The 23,184-nt window shown below is 39.8% G+C and overlaps 1 protein-coding gene, 1 long non-coding RNA gene and 1 pseudogene across 3 annotated transcripts in view; 1 reads left to right on the top strand and 2 right to left on the bottom strand.

The window, feature by feature from the left end:
- Positions 1-8,643, bottom strand: part of TRUB1 (TruB pseudouridine synthase family member 1) — a 38,963-nt gene extending 30,320 nt beyond the window's left edge. The window contains exons 1-2 of the mRNA XM_038578887.1: positions 8,280-8,643; positions 4,523-4,621 (exon numbers count right to left, since the gene is read on the bottom strand). Of these exons, the coding sequence (XP_038434815.1) occupies positions 4,523-4,621; positions 8,280-8,565 (385 nt within the window). The 5' untranslated portion in view covers positions 8,566-8,643. The remainder of the gene's footprint in view (positions 1-4,522; positions 4,622-8,279) is intronic.
- Positions 1-23,184, top strand: part of LOC119866595 — a 144,556-nt gene that overhangs the window by 72,078 nt on the left and 49,294 nt on the right. Inside the window, exons 5-6 of one of the 2 annotated variants that reach the window (XR_005380646.1) lie at positions 16,175-16,354; positions 18,062-19,848. The exons of the other annotated variant lie outside the window; for it this stretch is intronic. This is a non-coding gene — a long non-coding RNA (uncharacterized LOC119866595). Of the gene's footprint in view, positions 1-16,174; positions 16,355-18,061; positions 19,849-23,184 lie in introns of those variants that run through there. 2 annotated transcript variants of the gene reach the window in all.
- Positions 369-4,500, bottom strand: LOC111092952 (annotated as a pseudogene).

The raw sequence follows: 23,184 nt of genomic DNA, 5'->3' as shown, positions 1-23,184 counted from the left end.
AGAGAGAGAGAGGCAGAGACACAGGGAAAGAGAAGCAGACTCCATGAAGGAAGCCTGATGTGGGACTCAATCCCGGGTCTCCAGGATCACATCCTGGGCTGAAGGCGGCACTAAACCACTGAGCCACCCGGGCTGCCCTATTTATTTATATTTTAATATTCTTTTCTTTTTTTAAAGATTTTTATTTATTTATTCATAAGAGGCACAGAGAAAGGGGGGGGGGGGGGGCAGAGACCCAGGCAGAGGGAGAAGCAGGCTCGCAGGCTCCATGCAGAGAGCCTGATGTGGGACTTGATCCCGGGTCTCCAGGATCACACCCTGGGCTGAAGGCAGGCGCTAAACCGCTGAGCCACCGGGGCTGCCCCATATTTTAATATTCTTAAGAGTTTATTATAAACCAGTTTCACAGGCGACAAGGAAATAAAAGGACTGTGCACAGCCTGACGGGAAACAGACAGGGAGCTGAGGAGGGCCAAGATGAGTCTAAGGCCTTGGTGAGCACATTCACGGGGCAGGGGGCCCTGAAAGGGAAACCAGACAATCTTGTGAGACTCTAAGAACAACGGCATAACAAACATGTCTGTGGTAATCGGGCCCACGCCTCTGTGGAGCTACTTCCATAATTCTGTGGCCAAGGGTCAAAGGAGGCCTCACATGCCCGGGGAAGGGGGCCGCATCTCCGGCAGGAACATGCCCATCCCCGTCGGAGTTCCTTGACTGGGAGGGATCCCCATCAGGGGGCCCATGGGAGGCCTCATGCCAGGCGGTGGGCCCATCATGCCTGGAGGCGGGGTCCCCTGGCCCATAGGTGGGGGAGGACCCCCAAGGCCAGGTGGGTACTGGGTCGGGGCCTCTGCAATGCTGGCGGTGGCAGCAACTGCAACAGCAGCCACAGTGCCTCTTCCCTGCAGGGTCATCACCTGCTGGGATGGCCCATCAACCCCTCCGAATGGCCCTCATGTCCTACAGGAGCCTAGGGCATTGGAACACCAGCTGGAATTCCTCTGCCAGCAGCCCTGCCGATCCCTGAGTCCCCAGCAGCTCCAGCAAGTGGCACTTGGGCAATGCCAGTATCTTTGGGAGGAGGTCCCTCTACCATCATCGAGACCAGGTTCTCCCCCCGAAGCAGCACCAGACTGAGGACTTGCTTCTCATCTCTTTCTGCTTGTTTGACTTCTTTGGCTTGATCTTCCTGAACTCATCACAGTCACAGAGGATCAAATTCATATGCTTGTCAAAAGCCTTGAAGGTGCCAATGAAGATCCGGCCATCTTGTAGGATGCACCTCATCCTATAATCGATGTGTTGCAGCATTTGCTGCTCTTTCCCACAGTCATGGTGGTGGTTCTGATGGCTCCAATTCCCCTGTCTCACAATACCACTCTCTTTCTCCATCTCCCAAATTTTCTGTGCTAAAATATTTCTCTGTAAAAAACTGTCTCCAAACCTATCCAAATGCCCTAGTATTCTATTCTCAAATCGTAAGACAGACTTCTTTAAATGAGGAAAGCCACTTTGGAACAGGCAAGGGTACGATACATGTAATTCCAAAGCTTTTGCAGTTAGAAGTTTCTATTGCCATTTATCTAATTCTCCAACACCCTTGCAATCATCTTGAAAGACGATTAATTCCATTAATAGAATTATAAACCCAAATTTCAGATTATATCTTAAATTGTCAGCTAACTTCTTAAATCTGTACCATTAATATAGCACAGGAAAACTCCAGCAAAAACAGTCTACGTTTTGAAAGTAAAAGTATATTTTTTCGCACACAGGTTCAGTTTTATTTTTTTTAAAAAATGCCTTTATAAAGCACTTGACAGAGTACAGCATATATCTGTGTATTATAGATCTTTCATATTTCAATAAACCTACTGAGAGTTATAGTAGATATTACCCTTTCAAGAGATAAACAAGTAGAGATTCAGAGAAGTTATTTATAGATATTCCTAGGCTGTATTTGGTAAATAAAGCAGCTAGTTCACAAACTCATGATGATTAGAACACAGTGTTTATTCTACGATACAGCAAAAATCAAATTCTAACGGTCTCCAGAACTACTAATTTAAATAACAAATACTCTTTATTCTGTGACAAAATACCTACATTTAAAAATTTTTTTTCCTCATCAGGAACTACAGGTATTAGAAGAAAAATTAATAAATTTGATATATGCACAGATTATATCATCATAAAGTCCCTGGGTAATAAATACATATTAAGCCTCCAAATAGGAAATTATTTCCAATGCATTTTCTTCCACCCATACAAATCTTAGTCAAATGCCAGCCTTTCATAAGACTAAAATGTAAATTTCAACAAAATCCCTTAGCTGTAGGGTAAAAAATAAACTTATTTATTCATCGCCTTGAATATCACTATTTTCTGCATACCAATGAATAAAAACCACCAGAAACTAATACAATTGGTCTATATGTAAATCAACAGCAGACCTTATCCTGTCTCTTCTTATATTTTTGGTGTTGTGCCTTGGAAAACAGTAGAACAGAATGGTTACCACAAATAGGCTTCAACTTAAGGAGCGCTGAACTAATAAAAACTGAAGTCACTTTTAGGACCAATAGCAAAGAATGCTGTGACTGCTAGGTAACCCTGCAGTGGGCAGGAGAGGAGGGCAGGAGGCCCAGATATTTGCCACACCAGGTTAGGGCAGAAGCTCTGGAACTGAGCAGCTCTGGTTCAAAACCCTGACTCTGCTACAAACTATGACAATGCACTCTCTTTGAGTCTTCATTTTGTAAGATTAGGAATAATAACACCTACCTTATAGATTTAAAAAGAGGACTTAAGTATGTAAGTTATGCATGTCCTAATTGAAAGACTTCACACTTAGCAAGTTGCTCATTAAATGATTATCATTAGTTACAGTAGGAAACAATAACTTTAAGGTGTCAGAATTTGCCTATTCAAGTTCTCTAATTCTGGAAAATGGATTTGTGTTTTTTTTTTAACTTATTTAAATCTTCAGTAAAAATATTTTTCCTGTAATCTTAGAAAGTTCAAATCAAACATTATTTCTAACTTTCTTGAGAAACAGAATTTTCTTCACCAACATTATCCTTTACTTCCAAATAAGCACTCATTTCCGTTGGATAACTTAGACCAGGTTTGTATCTAATGTTTGTATCAAAATTTTTAGCGCTAATAAAATGGATTGGACACTGCAGTACAGTATTTTATAAACCATGAATCACAGCCTATTAGAGCATCATGAAATCAATTTAGTGGATTATCAACATTAAAAAAAATGAAATAGAATAAATTACCAAACACCAGACCATGTAAAAAGTAAGCATTGTCCTACAGAAGTTTGTTTCTAGGATGTGGAAACAAGAAACCCAACATATTTATTTCTGAGACTATGGATAGAGTTGTATAAAAAGATTGTAAAACATACCCTAGCCTTTGGATACACACTTTAGCAATCTGCAAACTTTAGAACCTCTACCAGAGGCGAAGAAGAAGAAGAAAGAAGAAAGAAGAAGAAGAGGAGGAGGAGGAGGAGGAGGAGGAAGAGGAGGAGGAAGAAGGGAGGAGGGAGGGAGGAAGAGGGAGGAGGAGGGAGAAGGAGAAGAAAAAAGGATAAATGCTTTTGTTCCTGTCAATCAATTCCACCAATCTGCCTCCAGAAGCAATAATGCTCACTATATCTTCAAAAGAAAGTGTTACTTTCTCTCAGGAACCATACGGCTCACTTTCTCAAGAGGGCTGATCTCAGAGATTAAATTTGATATAGGCAAAAATAAGAGTCAAATATCTTGTCAGGAATCCCTAACACCAAGATTCATATACACTGAAGACTTACCACAGTGACATAGTAATGTTACATAGCAAGATCATAATGGAAAAAACACCAGTGAAATCCACACACAGGCTTTCTTATTTTCTCTTCTCCTATGACAGGGGACACTTGAGCATGCTCCTTTCTCCAAAATGTAAAAAAGCAGCAACACATGGGCAATGCTCCTACTCAGGGAAGTCCATCAGAAATTCAGTTCTCAAAGTTCCTAATTGGAGAGGCTGAAGATGATTACCCAGGCACACCTGCCTAAGTGGGACAAAATTTCAGACTTCTAAAAGGAAAGCAGGTGGTCACCATACATCACACTTTTCACACCAAGAGCCAAGGCACAGCAAACCAGTCAACAGATAGAGAAGGGTGGGAACCCTCTCAAAATCCAAGTTTCCAGATGCCTGTCCAAGGGCAAGCCATGCAAGCAGGCCTTTCTAAACATAGTGATTTCAGACCTACTGCATTAACTCTTTTCTTTACAGATACAAACCCTTTCAAAGCCCTATCTACACACGCAAGTGACTATTTCTAATAGCTTTGTATACCTTGTGCCATTCTAAGGGCTTCTTTAGAAGATGGCATTATAAATCCATGGAGATCTGAAATACTCCAAAATAGACTGAAAACAGCATGGCTTTATCTGTTCTCATTATTTCTTTCTATAATAAGTGATAGTTACATCAAGCTTCCATTCATATTTCTTACCCAGAACTCCTCGGGCTGCACTGTCTAGTGTCCCTCCATGTCCAATTTTCAAAGTCTGTTTTTTCCTTTTGGTCCATTCTGGAGAAGGCATTCCAGCTTCTATGAGAGTAATTGGGATGAGAAATGGCAATTAGTAGACAAATGAAGTAAGATCTCCATAAATATAGGAGGGATGGAATATTCAAAACAAAAAATATTGTACAAAGTTAACAGATTAAGATAACATTACTAGCAAAGAACAGACTTAAAAATGTGCAGACACTCCCTAAATTACAAAGAAATAGTATTCCAAAATTAGTTTAGAAACTAGAATTCATTTTCTAACAGGAAAAAAAAAAAGTTTTTTTACACATTGAGCAAATATCTAGGCTAGCCCTGAAAACCCTAAAAATTCCTAGTAGTAGTGGATGTCAGGGAATAATGAAAAGAAGTTAGTTTTTATATAGGCAGCTAGTTTTAAAAGTTCTTGACTTCATTTCTAATTCTCTATTTCCTGGTATTCTTTGCTGGTACCCCCCAGCTACCTATTGTCAGGAGTACCTCTCAAAAGGCTACTTCTAAGAACACGAAGTTCCCAAACTATCTATTTTTGCTGCCCTTCTCTCCAAATCAAAACCCTCAATTCCTTCAGGAAGTTAAGCTTAACAAAAGGTTATGTGGGAAGTAGGCAACAGTTAAATTACCTCTTAAACTCTGAAGCATTTAGATTAAAAAAAAAAAAAAAGAAAATCCTAATCTGGACCATCTCATCTTCCTATTGTAAAGATCAACTGAAATAGTTATCTGAAAGTGCTTTGGAAATTACAAGGCACTCTGACAATAAGTTATTATTATTATTATTATTACTGTTAAACATATATCCATATATCCATACATTGACATACTATTGGCTACTGAACTTCAAATGAGAAAGGAGAGAACAGTTCTATTCTATTGATCTACATCTCCCAAGCCCACCAAACTTCCCTTATAACCACTGACACGGAGAAGATAAAAAACAGAGCAAAAGAAAATGAAAAGAGAGGACAAAGCAAAGAAGGGAAGCAAAGCAATAATGGAGAAGCCAGAATAGATGACCAAAAGGATGTGCTGGGTTGCCTGGCCCAACCACATAATTACAGAACACAGTCTGTCTGGAACTCAGTCCTAATGCCACTCTCTAATTATATCACCATGCTGGGAAGGGCACGGCTGTCTGCTTTAGCACAAGCCCATAAGGACAGGCCCAAGCTTCAAACCCTTCACCTTTCACTTGCAATTCATTATGGATCTCTCATCTATAAATTTATAGAAAACTTTTGGAGAACTCTCTGTATTTTTCACCTTGACACTTCTTAGAGGATGAAGGCCCACAAATCTACTTCGCCCCTTTGCATCCAAATTTACCTCTTTCTAGTTCAAAGACATACCTACCACCTCTACTACACTGGAAATGTAATGTAATCTGTAAATGTACTGTAAATGTAAATGTAATGTAATCTGGCTCACCCTATTGGTAACATTTATGGAAGAATATTTCTTAACGTCTTTTCTAGCTACAAAATTCTGTTTTGGGCCTTGAAGGATTCCTATAGACAAAAAAGGGCGAGGATTTTTAGCACAACATGAACCAATATAGGGAGAGGCCAGAAGTGTTAATGGAGGCTATGACCATTAATAAGAGTGGCTTTGGTCAGTGCGTGTCAAACCTCGCTGGCATCAGAATGTGCGGCTTTGTAATTTGTATCTTTTACAAGAATTACCTTCCAAAGTAATTCTAACAGCTGGTTACAATGGCATTTGAGAAAGCCTGGTCCAGCTAACATAAATATAGAATAGACCAATGAAAGCAATACAGAAATGGAGTAATGAGAACGTCTGCATCTGGGTGAGAGGCTTCTAGAGGATGGCCTAGCAACAGCCTTGAAACAATGTTTTAACCAAGTTTCAACAAGAAACATCAGCTGTTAGAGACAGATGAACCAGAAGGCCAGGCTATGTCTTTGATCCTATCAGAAACCTATCTGAGAGAAAGAATGGTAATCATTACTTTGAGGATCAAAAAAGCTATAGTTTAGCTAACAAATCAGGCCAAACGAAAACAATTCTATATAGGAAACAACTCTGATGACACCACAAAGCTTGGTCTTAATTCAATTCTTCCCTTCAACATCCCTTATATGACCCATACTTATAGGTAACAAAGTATAAGGAAAACGTAACAAAAGAACGAGTAGATATAATACTGGAATTAAACATCTGCAAGAGTGTGCCTACTGCCCATGAAACATTAGAATCTGTACTGCTTCCATTTTATTCAACAAAGTCCTATAATTTGCTCTCGCATTAAAAAAAAAAAGGTATAAAGTTTGCCAAGGCACAATGTAAAAAATAAAATTCCTGGGGTGCCGGGGGGGGGGGGGGGGGCGCTCAGTCTGTTAAGTGGCTAACTCTTGATTTCGGCTCAGGTCAGGATCTCAGGATGTTGAGATCAAGTCCTGCTTGTAGCTAGGCGCTCAGCGGAGGAGTCTGCTTGAGATTCCCTCCCTCTCCTTCTGCCTCTTCCCCCTGCTTAAGTGCTTGCTCTCTCTCAAATGAATAAATAAATCATTAAAGAAGGAAGAGGAGGAGGAGGAGGGGGAGAAGGGGGGAGGACCAGGGGAAGGAGGACGAGGGGAGGGGAAGGAGAAGGGGGAAGGAGGGGAAGGGAGAGTAGGAGTAGAAGAGGAGGGGGAGGTGGAGAGAAGGACCAGGGGGAGGGAAAGGAGGACAAGGGGGAGGAGGGGGGGGGGAGGGGAGAGGGAGAGGGAGGGGGAGGAAGAAATTTCCTTTACTGTTTTTCAACAGAAAGACAAGCCAGGGCCAAATTCAAGAGGGTTCTGAATATGCAGCTAAATAGTTTTATCACCATTATCTGCAGAAATTTCTGCTATGAGCTCAGTCAAGAGAAAAGATATCTTTCACCTTCACATCTCTACATAGATTTGGCTTCTTGTAGGTGTCCAAAAAAAAAAAAAAAAAAAAAAAAACTAAGGTTCCTTGATGCCACTGCCTGAAATACTCTACCGGGCTGACGAACTGAGAGATTCTTCAGACTTTTCTAATATTCCCCTGGTGTACATGAAAAAAAAGAAAAAAAAAACAACAAAAAGAATGCTCTTAAATTATACTTAGTGTTCCTCGAAATGTGGTCCACAGACCACTTACACCAGAATCACCTGAGGGGTGCAGATTAAACATGGTTTCCTAAAAAAAAAAAAAAAAAAAAAAAACCCACCACCAGAATCTCCCAATCCCAATCCCTGGGAAAACCACTGCATTAAAGTCTTGGTTACTTAAGTAATATCTGCATTACCAAACTATGTTTAAGAATGCAGGTCTGGCGGGGGGGTGGGGGGGGGCGAGGCCAGGCTTCCTTCAGGAGGGGGTGCGTCACCGTGGGCCAAATGCAAAGGCTCCCGGGCGGCGGGACTGCAGACTGTTCGTCCTGCCCAAGGAAGGAGGCCTCTCCGTGTACGTGTGGGGGTCTTGTGCTTAGTTTTTTGTCCTTCCCTTGAGAACAACGGCCACCTAGGCTAGAGGAGTCCACGCCGGGGCAAGTCCAAGCCCGAGAGGCCCCGGGCTTCGGCCCAGAGCTACTCCGGGGCTCAGCCCTCCTTTCCCCTCCTTGGACTTCTTGAGCCACAAGAAAAAAAAAAAAAAAAAAGCCCATTGGCTCCCCGCAGCTTCCGCTGTCGCGGCCGTCGCCTCGGCCTGGTCCCCACCCGGGCTGCAGTACCTGCCAGCAGCTTCTCCTTCAGCCGATTCAGCAGCTCGGCTGAAGTGGGCCCTTTGGGCTTGTGCACGGCGAACACGCCGCTCAGGGACAGCAGCTTAGTAGCCAGAGCGGCCTTGGAGACCCTGGCGTCGGGTCCGGTCCTGGCAGCGGCCGTCACGGCCGCGGCTGCAGCCGTCGCTGGGGAGGTGGCGGCCGTTGCGGCGGGTGTTCCTGCAGTTTCAGGGACCAGGGCTGTGTCTGTTTCCAAAGATGACGACGGTACCACCGCCGCCTCGGTAGCTGCCATACTTTTGGAGCCCACACCTGGTCTGTATCTGGGGTCGCACTCTAGTGACGCAACAGGAGTGCGCCCGACGTCCCTCCATGTTTCCCGTGCTTCGGAGCTGGGCCGCCGGGAGGGGCGGCCGCAAGGGCGTGTGGGAATTGTAGTCCATGGCCTTCTCCTGCGTGCTGAAATGGCAATGCCTTGCGAGGGCTCTGATGGAGTCCTTTTCCTCCTGTAATCTTACCTGTCTCTTGGGTCGGGTGAGTTCAGTACTGCAGGTGTAATTTGGAGTTCCAGCCCCAAACTCCTGAACCCAAACCCGAAGTCTATGTGTATATATATTCGGCGGGCAGTCTCTGTACATCCCACTGCCCACCCACCTTCCAGAACCAAGAGGACCCAGCTTCCAAGAATAGAAAATTTAAAATACTGATTTTGCTGCGGTTTGTGAAGAATCCTAGCTCCCTCAGTTCCCTGCTTGATTCGATTCATCGTGCCCTTGGATTCACGATTCAGAATTAAAATACACCTAAATGTAATTCACCATTTACCTGTTCACTGCTGTATCCCCACTGCCTCACACAGAGTAGGCGCTTAACTAAATATTTCAGAATGAATAAATTGATCCGAGTTCTTCAAATTCCCAAAAGAAACTCCTAGGCCAAGCCAATACTAAATCACTTGGGCTTATTTTGATGCATTTCTGTCCACCCCACCCTCTGCTGTACAATAATGACAGAGATTAGAGGGCCTTTTCCCACTGGTCTACCCCTGCTGTAATTCTTAAGAAGTTTAAGATTTTTAATACTAACTCTAATGTGGATTGCATCCCTTAGTAATCCATTGCTTAGGTATCAAAAGGCATTATTGCAATTCGTAAAATTAAGCTTTACTTTCGATTTGAGACTTTCTGGAAGTTATTTACACCCCCTATCAAATTCAGTAATATTGTTCTGATGCTGGTACAGAGTGGAGAAAATTTCTTCATTTTACTCTCCTTCAGATACATCAAATAGCATTATGAGTATTGTGAGAAAGATAATGTTGGTCTTCATTGTTACCCCACATTTTCTTACAGCCACCCTTTCTCCTCATCATCCTCTTGTACCTTAAAACCTACGATACTAATGATGCGTCTTTGCTGCTCAAAATGACCAATTAGGGAACTTGCCCCATTCACTCAACAAACACTTGAAAAAACAATGTTTCAAATATAGTATTTATTTCTATATTTTCATCCTTCCCCATTTCAATCAGATCGGCAGTCCTTCATTAAATCTCTGGGGTATACAACAATGTAAATGTACTTAGTGCCACAGAAATGTATACTTAAAATGGCTAAAATGGAATATGTTATGTTATGTATATTATGCCACAAAAAGAAAGGCCAAAAAAAAATCTTTGGGGAGTTTTTGCAAGCTAAAAAGCTGAATTGGAAGTGGGAGTCTCTTACTCTTATGGTTTATTCTAAAAGTCTAAGCTAAATGAAAACATTATGCATGGAAGTGCTTTGGAGGCCAGAAGAGAATAGAATTATTTTGAGAAAAAAGAGAGAAAGGGAGAGTGAGTGATTTACAGGTACCATTATTACCTGAGTGGATACTTGATCCTGCTTCAAGATTTTTCTTTTCCAGGGAAGTGTCACAACTTCAGAAGGGCTGACTGCACCCTAGAGAGCAAAGTATCCTTTAGCCTTAGCACAGATTTCTGGGTTCACCTCATGGTGAAAAGCAGAGAGCCAGAAACCTTAAGAGAAAGTTTAAAGCAGGACTGTACAATAATGACTTAGAGATTAGAGGGCCTTTTCCCACTGGTCTAGACATCCGTAAGATTCCCTAATTATTTTGTGACTCCAGGATGGAGAGAGTGGAGGGAGAACAGAAATAGAGATGAAATATAATGCTTCCATTTGAATTTTCCACAATGCCAATATAGAATCAGAGTTGGTTCAATTAAAAGATAACAGAAGAACCCTCCCTGGGTGTCATATGTAAGTGATAAATCACTAAATTCTACACCTGAAACCAATTTTACCATATATGTTAACTAACCAGATTTAGAGAAAAACTTGGGAAAAAACCAGAAAAATGGATATTTCTTGCACATTTTATTTCTGGAATGCTAGGGAACAGCAAAATTAATTCTACTCTGCTATTAAATCTGTACTCTTGGCATCAGAAGCATCAAGCTCTGGTTCTCCGATGTAACCAATGTGTCCCACATTGAGCAAGCCTTGAATTTACAAGTTATCTTACTTAACGTGTATGAGTTAGGATTCTTTGATTCAGAGTGACAGAAACTGATCCAGTTTAAAATATATCAGAAGGATTTTTGAAAAAGGATTTATCAGAAATATACTGGAATGTTATGCAGAACCTGGAAAATTCTGTCTCAGGTTCTCTCTCCACTCTTCCTGCTATTCTCTTGTGTCTCATGCTTCTCTTTTGCTTCTACCAGGCTTCCCCCCGCCCCTACTCCACAGTCTTGGTTTAAACCATCCTGTTTTGATCTAATTCCAAAAATATCCTGGATGAAGTCCCTCCTGGCCACCTACAAAACATAGTGCTTCTCTCACTTTGTCTCTTTGTCTTTCCTTGTTCACTTTCCTGCTTGATTTTTCTCCATGGCACATTTTATGTGACGTACCAAATAGTTACTTATTTCGTTTAATGTCTTATTTCCTCCATCAGAACGTAAGCTCGATGAGGAATTTTGTATATTTTTTTCATTGCTATGTCTCTAGGGCCTGGAATAGTGTCACACATAGCACTCAATAAATAGTTGTTGAATAACTGAATGAATAAACATGGCATATCCAGCAGAAACCATGTAAATAAAGGGGAGTTAGTGCCAGTTTCCAGAAAAGTAAAGTGCTAAATACATAAAATAATAGATGTATATTCCAAGTGTAGCTTACCACAGGGCTTTTATCTCCATTTTTTTTGTATGTATGGAACTGATGCAAAGAGAAAATGATCACCTCGTGCTATATAATAAAACCCCAACTTTCTAGACCAGCTTCCATGCTGCCTTCAACTACCCAATCCCTCCAAGGATTGTTAATTAATGAGACTTAAAAATTGATAATACTGTCAGGTTTGATTCCAAATCTGTCATCGACTCCACCATGGTTGCATTCTTGGGGCACTTCTTTGACCCTTGCCATAGGCAAGGATGCCTGGGAAAGCTGTTCTTTGCAAAGGCTCCTCCAATTGTTGCTCATCTATACAACTTCCTGCAGATGGTAGAAACATAGACAATAGTGCTTGGGGGCTGCCTAGGTGGCTCAGTTGATTAGACGTCTGCGCTTGGCTCAGGTCACGATCTCAGGGTCCTGGGATCAAGCCCTGCATCCAGCTCCCTGCTCAGTGGGGAATCTGCTACTCAATCTCCCTCTGCCTCTGCCTCTCACCTATGACCTCTCTCTCTCAAATGAATAAATAATATCTTTTAAAAAAAGAAGCAAACAGTGCTTGATGAGAACTTCAAGACCATATAATGTGAGACCCTCATTTTAAAAGTGAAGCACAAAAGGGTGTTCCTGATAACCAAGAAGGGAAAGCTGGAGATGCTCAAACCTATACCATGGTCTTGAGAAAGGCATATTTTTAAAAGATCAGAGAACAGATGGGCATGTTTCATTACATGAAATTTGAGAGAGCTGAAAAACTCTCCAAAAAAATATTCTGAAAAGAAAAAATTCTGTATGTGCAATTTCAAATTATCCTAACAGAGAAGGAAATTATCCTAATAGGGAAGATAATTAAAGAAGCCAGTGATTGAATAAGAAACTCTGCTGTGAACTAAGTTATTTAAGGAAAACACATTTTTGGTTTCTTTAGAGTTAGACTTCTAAAAAAGGGTTTATTTTCTAAGGTATAAGTATTTTTAATGTTTTAATTTGGATCATAAGTTTTATAATTAGGAAAAATAGTAGCAATAATGTAAAATTTTTAATTAAGCAAGGAATTTTTTTAAAGAAGGGGTAGATAGCATCACATATTTTTAAAGAAGGGGCAGATACTATCACACACATGTAGGAAGGAGTAAGGTCAGAAAAGTTAAAGTCCAAATGATTCAGGAATGGGAAAAAAATTTAAGAATTCCAGAGATTAAAAAGAAAACAAAAAGGAACTTTTAAACAAGATCAAGAAAGATCAATGTACTACTTGAGGCCAATCAGGTGACAAAACTCAAGCAAAGATCCTATTTTACCTGACTTTTCCATCAAGGAGATGATTTTTGGATGAAAATGGGAAAAGTCAGCCACTGATAAGAGGCGAGTGAGGTCCATGAGGGGTGAGGAGTTTGGAAGTAGACATTTCTGCACTAGTTGAAAATAAAGTATAGGCTGAGTCCCAGAACTTCACTACAAGGTAGCTATTAAACATATTATAATCTCCATCTACTGATGAGAAAATGAAATTAAGGTTAGAGCATTTGACCAAGGATATATAGCTAGCAGAGCATACATGGATATGTGAGGGTCCCTAAGACCAACTTCAGAATGGGTTCTCTAGAAGGACTCATAGAATTCAAGAAAGCAGTTATACTCATGGTCACAGTTTATTATAGTGAAAGGATACAGATTAAACTCAGCAAAAAGTATAAAGGCACTTAGGATGAAGGCACCAGAAGAAACCAGGCATGAGCTTCCAGTTATCATCTCCTAGTAGGGTCACAAGGACAGCACTTAATTCTCCCAGTAATAAAAATGTGACAACATATGTGAAGTGTTGCTAATCAGGTGAGCTCTCCTGAGCCTTGGTATCCAGGGTTTAAATTGGGGATCCAGCATGTAGGCATAGAGTACCTACATGACTGACCTTAGCTGTTCAGTCTCCAGCCCCCCCAGAAAACAAATTAACAAGTGGCCCTGGGCCTCAGAAGTACAAGAACAGGTGTTCTAAGTCACCTTGTTAGCACAAACTTTCTTGTCCAACTGATACATTATAGCCCAAGACCTCAGGCATACTAAAACATTGTTATCAGGCAGGATATACCAAGGAGTGAGAAGTTATCCCCTGGGTATTAGTCAAGGACTAGCCTCTTCTTTGGAAAGTGCAGAGTTAACACAATAATTCATCTAACCCACATGTAACTCATTTAATGACTCTGAGAAGTATTAGTGGCATGTAAAGATGAGTCAGTTAAGACTCAAAATGAGTAAGCAGTTTGCTAAAGGTCCAACAACCAACAAGCGGCAGTTAGACTTAGTAGAATCCAGGTTTGCCTGACTCCAAAGTCCAAAATCTTAACCCAGTATTCCATAAGCACTAACCAGATTGTAGGGGCTAGAGAACTAAGCTGGATTGAAATTATTTTTATAGAGGTGAACATTAAATTATAGATGCTAAAAACCAATTCTCAGGGACAAGTCCTAGAAAACATGGCTTTGAATCAACCTAAATGAAAATGCTTGGGGGATTTCAGTGTACATCAAGCCTTACATGAGTGCACTATAAACTTTGCATAAATATAAAATGGCCATATAAGATATAGAATCTTGGAAGCAATAACGGAATCATTATGCCCAGAATGACGGAGGTGTCATAGGTCCAGATAATACAGCTGACTCTAGGCAGTACTTCATACTCCAGATCTTTCCCTGTCTCAGAGATTTCTTGTCCCCTCTCTTCTCAGTTCAATAACAAGGTAATCTCATGAACTATCCCTAAGAAGGTGTGATGTTGAATCAAATAAAAATACTACTTACAGGGATCCCTGGGTGGCGCAGCGGTTTAGCGCCTGCCTTTGGCCCAGGGCATGATCCTGGAGACCCGGGATCGAATCCCACGTCAGGCTCCTGGTGCATGGAGCCTGCTTCTCCCTCTGCCTATGTCTCTACCTCTCTCTCTATCTCTGTGTGACTATCATAAATAAATAAAAATTTTAAAAAAATACTACTTACATAGGTCAAAACATCTGAACATCAGCGATTTTAATCTAATATTAACACTTGATGATAGTTGTAGGTGTCGTTCCTCCAGGAGTATTTGCAATTCGGTAGAGGAATCCAAGACACAACAGTACAGATGAGGAAGAAGAGGCACTTGTGAACATGGAAACATTCTTGATGCTTGCCAATCACATCATATGCAACCTACATTTTCCTGACAGTTTATTCTATTAAGCTATACCAATATCTCTTTATGACATTGTCAATTCATGTCCATTCAAATAAATTAATGTTCCCATCTCAGCTGACTCATTTGGCAGTAAAAGTTAGTTCACCTGCCAATGCATTAGCTGGCTTACAGGACCTCTCTATAAAAAAGGGACAATTTCACAGTAATAAGCAAAAAGAAGCCACATACCCTCTCTCCCCACAATGTAGCAGTTTATTTATTTATTTATTTATTTATTTATTTTAAATAAATTTGAAATCAGGGTTTCTTTTTTTTAAGATTTTATTTATTTATTCATGAAAGACACAGAGGAGAGAGAGAGGCAGAGACACAGGCAGAGGGAGAAGCAGGTTTCATGCAGGGATTCCCTATGTAGCAGTTTAGATTAAACAAATGTGAAAATTTTTAAGGGCAAAGAGATAGAAGAGACAGGACATGACACAGAAAGACTCAAGATGATAGAAATATTTTACAATGTATAAAATAAAAATACTTGACATTTTCTTGCTTTTTAGGTCCATAAAAAGATCATTGCTGCTTCTCTCTCCTCCTGTGTCTCTGCCTCTCTCTCTCTATGTCTATCATAAATAAATAAATAAATAAATAAATAAATCTTTTGAAAAAAAGTGGGGGGGATCCCTGGGTGGCTCAGCGGTTTAGCGCCTGACTTTGGCCCAGGGCGTGGATCCTGGAGTCCCGGGATCGAGTCCCACGTCGGGCTCCTGGCATGGAGCCTGCTTCTCTCTCCTCCTGTATCTCTGCCTCTCTCTCTCTCTCTTTCTATGTCTATCATAAATAAATAAATAAATCTTTAAAAAAAAAGATGATTGTAATTACTTCTGAGCTCTCAGAACATTCATGCAAAGGATATAATTGATTCCCTACAATGTATACAATGTTATCTATATACATTGAATAAATTCTCAAATTACACCAATATCCACAATAATAAATATTGAATTTGTATAAAATGACATTAATAATATAAATATTTATAATCTAATGTAAACACAATATGTGTGACTATATACATTAGGTAAATTACAAACACAATAGAACAGGCTTCGTTAGGATCCGTCCAATGGTATCTTTAATGCTGCCAAAGTAACACTGCAGATCTGATTGTTTTTATGTTGCTTAACATTGATTTGTTCATTTGTTCGTTCAACAAATGTTTATTATGCATTTGCTCTGTGATAGGCACATGAAATAACGTTCATATTGACCACTGGTGCAAATAAAGTCATTTATAAACAGCTTGGAGAAAGTATCATCAGTATCTGTTTTTAAGTAGGCTCTGAGGAGTTGGAATATTTAAAACCATTCTATATTCACATTCCAAAGATAATGTACAAATTGTCTGCATTGATTAATCTATGCTATCATAAGCTGGGGAAATGTCATTCTGTGACTTCAGTTTTCTTTAAACATTTAATAACGGTCTCCGCTTGAAGACCATTTTAAGGCTGTACTCAGAGGTGATGGATGTTTCCCATTAACAGGTCGAATGAAGAGCCTCTTATTTAGCCTGGACTATGCTTAGAAGCTGGCAGAGGAAGAAGGCTTTACCTCCCGTCATTTGTTATCTGAAAACTCCTGAAGGCTTCAACCTTTCCTATTACTACTTAATTGAATTTAGAAAATCATGATCTTCCTTTTAAATATTTTACCAGTTTTTAAACGTACGATTGACTTGAGGGGTGGGCGGGCCTGAAGAATGTTTGGATACCTTCCTCCTAATCTGTGATTTGGTATATATTCTACAATTTTAGAAATACCTGAATGTTTTGGCTAATGTAGAAAATAAAAATATGTTCTTATTTTTGGAGCCAAGGCATGTCCTCCTAAGTTTCTTGATTGTGCAGATATGCTTGGGCTTCAAAAATTTCTTGATTCTTGTGGTTAATCTTAGGTATGGATAAACATTTCAGAACAAGTGAAGCTTGACTATGAAATTCTAAAATTACTTTTTACTATTTAACATTGAATTACATGTAATATACCTTCATTACTCTACAAACTATTTTAAGAAGCTCAAGAATAAGTTCTAACCTGCATCCACATCTTCTATCAACAATAAATGTTTTTTTTTCCCTTTCCACCCATTCTACTCCCCTACTTTGAACAAACACTAATTAACCATGAACACCCTGGTCATTCTCCCCAAAAATAAAATTTATTTCTCCTTTACAAAATTTCTGAAAGGTAGGAAAACAGTTAAGATCATACTCAATGTTGCTGGGCTTTGATCTGTCCTAAGCTGTAACATGGGAGCCTAGTTCATACGTGGTTTGTGAATTGACCATGACACCTTGTCAATGGTTGAATTGACTTAGTTTAGCTTATCCTGCTAAAGGTTATATCCCTCCTGTAGTGGAGGAAAAGGTTTTCCTTCATCCTCTTAGGATTCCTGGCTGGATCTGAAAATTAAACTGACAAAGTAACAAGAAAAAAGCTTGCAAAGTGTATTGAATTTTTACATGTACAGAAGGCCCTTCACAAGAGAAGAAATGCCTGAAGAAGTGGTAGAGCAGGAAGCTTTTATACCTTTTAGATAAAGAAATAATAAATTTGTGAAAAATTGATAAGACAAAGGGATTTGGGCTAGAGGTAGCACATAATGAAGAAATAGCTAGAAAGATAAGAGTTTAAGAAGGTTTGTTTGTACTGCCTTCTCAGTCCCAAATTCTCTGTCTTTAGTGATAAGAATGTCTTCCTTCCTCTTGGTTCAGGGAGGGTACTTTTCACATGGGAGATTTATCTCCAGCTTTCAGGGGAGGAGGACAAGCAAGGGAAGGTCACAGTGACCTTTCTGCACCTGCCATTTTCTCAAATGTCTTCAGCTTAAGAAATTCAATATGCCAAGGTACCATATTTAGGGGTAGCATATCCTGAACCCCATCTTACCCAACAAATTTATCTTTGGTAATAAATATTCCAGCGCAAACATCTTCCTCTCCCTCTTACATGCACTTTTTGGAATAATATTGTAATCCTACTATCTATATTATACAATAAATATTCCATATTTTATCAGAAAGCTGAGATACTTAGAGTACTCATAAAGCTGCCAGTCTGTGTAATTCATCAAATAGATGAGCACACCCATCTATGAAATTTTAGCCTTCCTTTACTTCAGTGTTTGAAACAAGCCAGCTTGTTTTATTAAACATATGTATCTAATAATTACATATTTCTTGTGCATAAATTCTATTTTCCGATTACTATGAAGGCATATTTAGTTGACATTGTAGCATATAGCAGATAGGGATGCCAGGTAAGATTTTTGAGATATGGTGTCATTTTATTAAGAGATATTTTCTTTTCTGATAAATGGCTTTCAAAGCAGCTCTAAGACTTTTCCTTTCCTCCTCTCCCCCACCTCACAGTTTGTCAGTGCACCTTTGTAACCTGCCTGAAGAGAATTATAATCTGCCGTGTGACTTTGCCTGCCATTAATCTTCCTCCCATTTCAAGGATCTGAAAGAAGAAATCCCTAGAGCATGTTTTCCCCTGGCCTCTGAGTCATCCGGTTAGCTTCCTTAGTCACAGATAAAAGAGCAGTCTTGTGCACTCACTGCAGGCCTCTGGGGGCAGGGAAGCCATGCAACAACTCCATAGCTCAGATTTTTCCATGAAGGATTCATGCTTGTCACCAGCCAGCTGAAAATCAACCCTATCAACTTCAGTTAAGGTGTCACCATGAGCAGAAGATGTTTTCATGGCCAGGACACAGCTCTGAAAATAAGGAAGTGACACATGCAATTGAAATCTCAAATATATTATCATTCAGGGCGTGGGGAAAGATTTCTTTTAAAAGCTTTCATAAAATAACATTTTCTGCCAGCAGCAGCATTTTATCATCAGTTGCAATAACCAACTCCTTAAATGCATGACTTCCCTTAGAAGTCATGAATAAGCCAATTCTGATTCCTGGGTACATAAATTTTCCAGGATGTCTCTTCCAAGTACCATATTATATGTCTATATTCTGTCCACAGAAGAGCCCTGAGATCATCTCATGGTCTTGTATTAGTCCCTGAAATACTCCACCAAGGTAGGGTAAGGAGCACAACTCCCAATCAACATAGTATGTAAATGACACCACTTAAAAGTATCTTTGATATCTGTCACTAAGTCCCATGACCAAAATTACTGGAAGGTTCACCAATGTGTCAACACTTAATTCTTTCTTCACCAAGAAATATGAGTCAAAACTCAGAAAAGACTTTTACCTCATGGGTCACTGGTCACTAATTGTTCCAGTCAACATTCATCAAGCACCTCCTGAAAATTCCCTTTGTTCCAGAAACCTGCTAGAGGAACTCTAGGGCAGAAGCGCTTTGGAGTGGCCTGATTCTCCCAAATGCCACAATAGTAGGCCCAGGAAACAGCTAGCGGTTTACTGTGCAGGAAACAGAAAAGATCTATTCTGAAAAGAGAAGGAAGGGAAGAAAAAGCAAAACAAAGGAATTCTGGGTATCCTAGTGTATGTCTGGAAAATCATATTGTTAGCTTATTAATAGCAGCTAAATTTCACTTATTTGTATTCACAGTGACCTAAACTAGTGCTTCTCAAACTGTTTGTGAAGGATCAGTTGTTTTTTTTTAAATATCAGATTCATGTAGACTAATACTTTGTTAAAATACCATAAAAATGGAGTACTAGAAAAAAATAAATTAAAAAAATCCCAAAATGGAATGCTACATTGTACTATTATTGTTATTCTATCGCCATCACTATTATGTATTATTGTATGTTATTATCTTATATAATTATTACTATTGTTACTGTACCAAATTGCTATAAAAGTTCCTAAATGCTTACTCCCAGTTTCTGGGTTTATCTCATCACATAGTTCACCTCCTGGTGCTGGTCTATAGATCAGGCTTTAAGTAACACTGATCTGAATCATAGCCTTTTGTGCTTTAAATATCCTTACATGCTTTAAGTGTGTGTCTTTATGAATTGTAATCAAACTGTGATGCAGAGAAATAATTCTGCAGAAGAGGAAAGATCACATACTTATTAGTGTGGTGGTAAATACCCCCCCAGCTCCCTCCCTTGGAACAGAATATAATTGTGGAGTAAACATGGGCTTGGGATCCAAATAGATCGGTTTGAATCCCAAATCAATCATTTAGTAGCTGTGTGAACTTTGGTAGGTTAATAAGCACTCTGAGTTTTTTTTTTTTTTTAAGATTTTATTTATTTATTCTTGAGAGACAGAGAGAGAAAGAGAGAGAGAGAGAGAGGCAGAGACACAGGCAGAGGGAGGAGCAGGCTCCATGCAGAGAGCCCCATGTAGGACTCCATCCTGGGTCTCCAGGATCACACCCTGGGCCGAAGGCGGCGCTAAACCGCTGGGCCACCGGGGCTGCCCTGAGTATTTTTTCCTAACTGTAACATGTTGTTGTCAAATAACCTCCTCTCAAGATTGTTTGAAGATTAAATACAATGATTTAATACACCAGGAATGAAGTCAACATGCAATAGATGGAGCTATCATTACTACAAATGATAGCTCACTAAACCAGGGGATCCTCTGAGCAGGTTGTGGTGAAAAAACACGTTTCTTTAGATATGCCTCAGCAACTAGCTCAATACCCACCAATATATGCTTATGAGAGTAAATAGGAAGGAAGGGGAAGAGGAGGTGATGTAAAAAAAGAGAAGGAAGGGAAGAAAAAGCAAAACAAAGGAAGGGGGCACTGCCAGTAGGGATAGATCAATATTTCTCTCCTTTTTATGAGTTTCAGAAGGTGCTTTATTATAAGTAGCAGAAATTGGAATGGATGAGACGTAAATTCCTTGGTTTGTAGCAAATGAGGGTTCAAAAAGGGTCACTATCTTTCATTTGGCATTGGACATCCACTCTGGCTCATCCACAGTGTCCCTGAGCAATGTACCCAGCAATGTGCTAGGCCTGCAGAGCAAAAGGTGGAGTGACTTTGGAACACTTAATTGTGTGGAGAAACATGACATAACTTGGTATCATCTTGAAAACTAGAAATTATCCATAGCTTCAAAAAGAGCCAGGCTTAGCAGTTTTTTGTGAACAAATACAAAGGAAGTGTGTCAGTGGTTTCTAATGTGTAACCGAAGTTGGGTATCATTATTCAGAAGGTCGATCTAGCGGAGCAGAGCTTGCTTCACAGACAGAAGTGGCAGTGTGGGCTTAAGTGAGGTTATTTATAACTTCCACGGTTCAGGATTGCTGATGGAGACTGCAGAGTACTATTTCTTTTTGCAGATGACGTCAATTATTTTGGTGTGTGTTCTTGGAACGTGGTCTTTTCTAAATGGTTGTTAACGGGCCGCAGCTGTTATAGGAAATGATATTGGTCTTTGGCCTTTTGTGATTACAGTAATAAAACCTGTAACTGGGTATTAGTGTTCAATGATTTATTTTAAGACTACAGCCTTTTTCTTCACTCCTCTTGTGTAGGGAAGAATTGCCTTTGGAGAAAATACATTTTATTCCTCCAAAGAAAGAATCATCATTTCCAATATTCCCTAGAAGTATATAACACAGTGTCTTTTTTTTACTTGCACTTAACCAAAAATAAAAAATAAAAAAAATAAATAAAGCGTTTCTGTGATTGTTTTAAGTGCTTGGTACTTCGAGTAAGAGAAAGATTTTAGTTTTCACTGAAACTAATGTAAAACATTCACCTATCAGCAATACTACAATGCTCCATGCTGTAAGAATACCTAATATGGTATTTACTTCTCTGGATAGAATTGATAATGACCTCTTTTCTCTGAAGTGATTCCCTTTTATTTCAAAGGGTAGATAAAAGAAAATATATAGGCTTACCAGGGCACTAAATAATTCATCTCCATTCCTACAAGAAATTCTGATTTTCATCATGTTGAGTTTAGGAAGTTCTTTAGTTGACTTTAATTTTGATTTTTAAAACTAATTCTTCAGTTGGATAAATCTTCCTAAATTAAATCTAAGAGGATAAGTCCTAGAAGCTGATAAATGAACTAAAGGCCCAAATAAAAGCTTTTGCAGGACACCTGGGTGGCACAGTTTGTGGCTCAGGTCAAGATCCCATAGATCATGGGATCAGGCCCCCCATTGGGCTCCCTGGTCAGCATGGAGTCTGCTTAAGACTCCCTCTACCACACTCCCTCACTTACTATCTCCCTCTCTCTCTCAAATAAATAAAACCTTAAAAAATAAAAAGTCTTTTCCCTTCCAATGCATTAAACGTCTATAAGCATCAAAACAATTTTTTTAAGATTTTATTTATTTATTCATGAGAGACACAGAGAGAGAGGCAGAGACATAGGCAGAGGGAGAAGTAGGCTCCCTGCAGGGAGCCTGATACAGGACTCGATTCCCGGACCCAGGATCACCACCTGAGCCGAAGGCAGATGCTCAACTGCTGAGCTACCCAGGAGTCCCTAAGCATCAAAATTTTATGTGTATAATTATTAAGTAGAATGTAATGCCTCATCTTGAATACGCGCATCCTTCAGCCCACCAGGACAAGATAGTAGGCAGAGCCTGACACTGGAAGAATCAAATGGCCCAGGGGAAAATGATGTGATACATTTTACAGTCTTTTGATTTCCTCCTAACTCAGTGGGTCTTTGATTCCTGGTTTAAATTTATAAGATTTATTATCATTCTACTTGCAAGAAAAATATGCTCGTTTTTCAAGTAGTACTTTCAATTAGTACTCTAATTAAGAATTGAGGAAGAAATTACTGTAACACAACAGAATGTGGAGCTTTAAGAGTTTTCAAAAAATTACCAATATAAACAACTGGCTATTTAGGGTTGATGATGGATCTTATTTTGTTCTGGCAAGATATGAGAGAGAAAAATTATTCCTATAGTTATCTTCCTTTGTCAGTGATAAACAAAGACAGAGATTAAGACCCCTCCTGGCATGTATGCATACCATTCATAGTGAGAGTCATTTATGCAAACCCCGGAGCGGAACTTGGCTCTGTGTCCAAGCAGCGATGATCCCCAGCTGGGGATCGCCTAAGGAAGCAGTGTCCTATGTTTAACACCATCTCCCAATTTTTAATGATATCTGGACATACCCAGATCACACCCTCTGGAATTTGTCTCCAGTGACCTTCTCTTGACCGCTGGCCATGATGTAATAAGCCTTCCAAAATGAGACACACTCAAGCTGATTTCATATTGTGTATCAGAAGTTCCAAACCATCTCTCCTTTCTTCATGGCATCTTCATTTCTACCTCGCTGAGATAAGGGCGCAGCTGATTCATTATCCTAGTAAGTTGGATACTTAGAGCATCTGTTTTCATACATTCTGTTTCTTTAAAACCTTAGTGCAAGGTCCTGGGAGAATGATGAAGTTGGAGGTTTCTGTGCTTCTCTCCAGTGCTGAAGGCCTTGTCCCTTCAGTGTTGGTACAACTGCCCTTGTTATGTTCCCTCATTCCCTATCAAACGTTTCTTTGGATCCTCATTTAAACTATGGTGCAAATGACTGCTAACATCCTAAAGCAATGGTTCTCAGT

The sequence above is a fragment of the Canis lupus genome, chromosome 28 (assembly GCF_011100685.1).
Source record: "Canis lupus familiaris isolate Mischka breed German Shepherd chromosome 28, alternate assembly UU_Cfam_GSD_1.0, whole genome shotgun sequence".
Taxonomy (NCBI): Eukaryota; Metazoa; Chordata; class Mammalia; order Carnivora; family Canidae; genus Canis; species Canis lupus.
The sequence above is the reverse complement of the archived record's forward strand: the minus strand, read 5'-3'. Positions and strand labels throughout refer to the sequence as shown.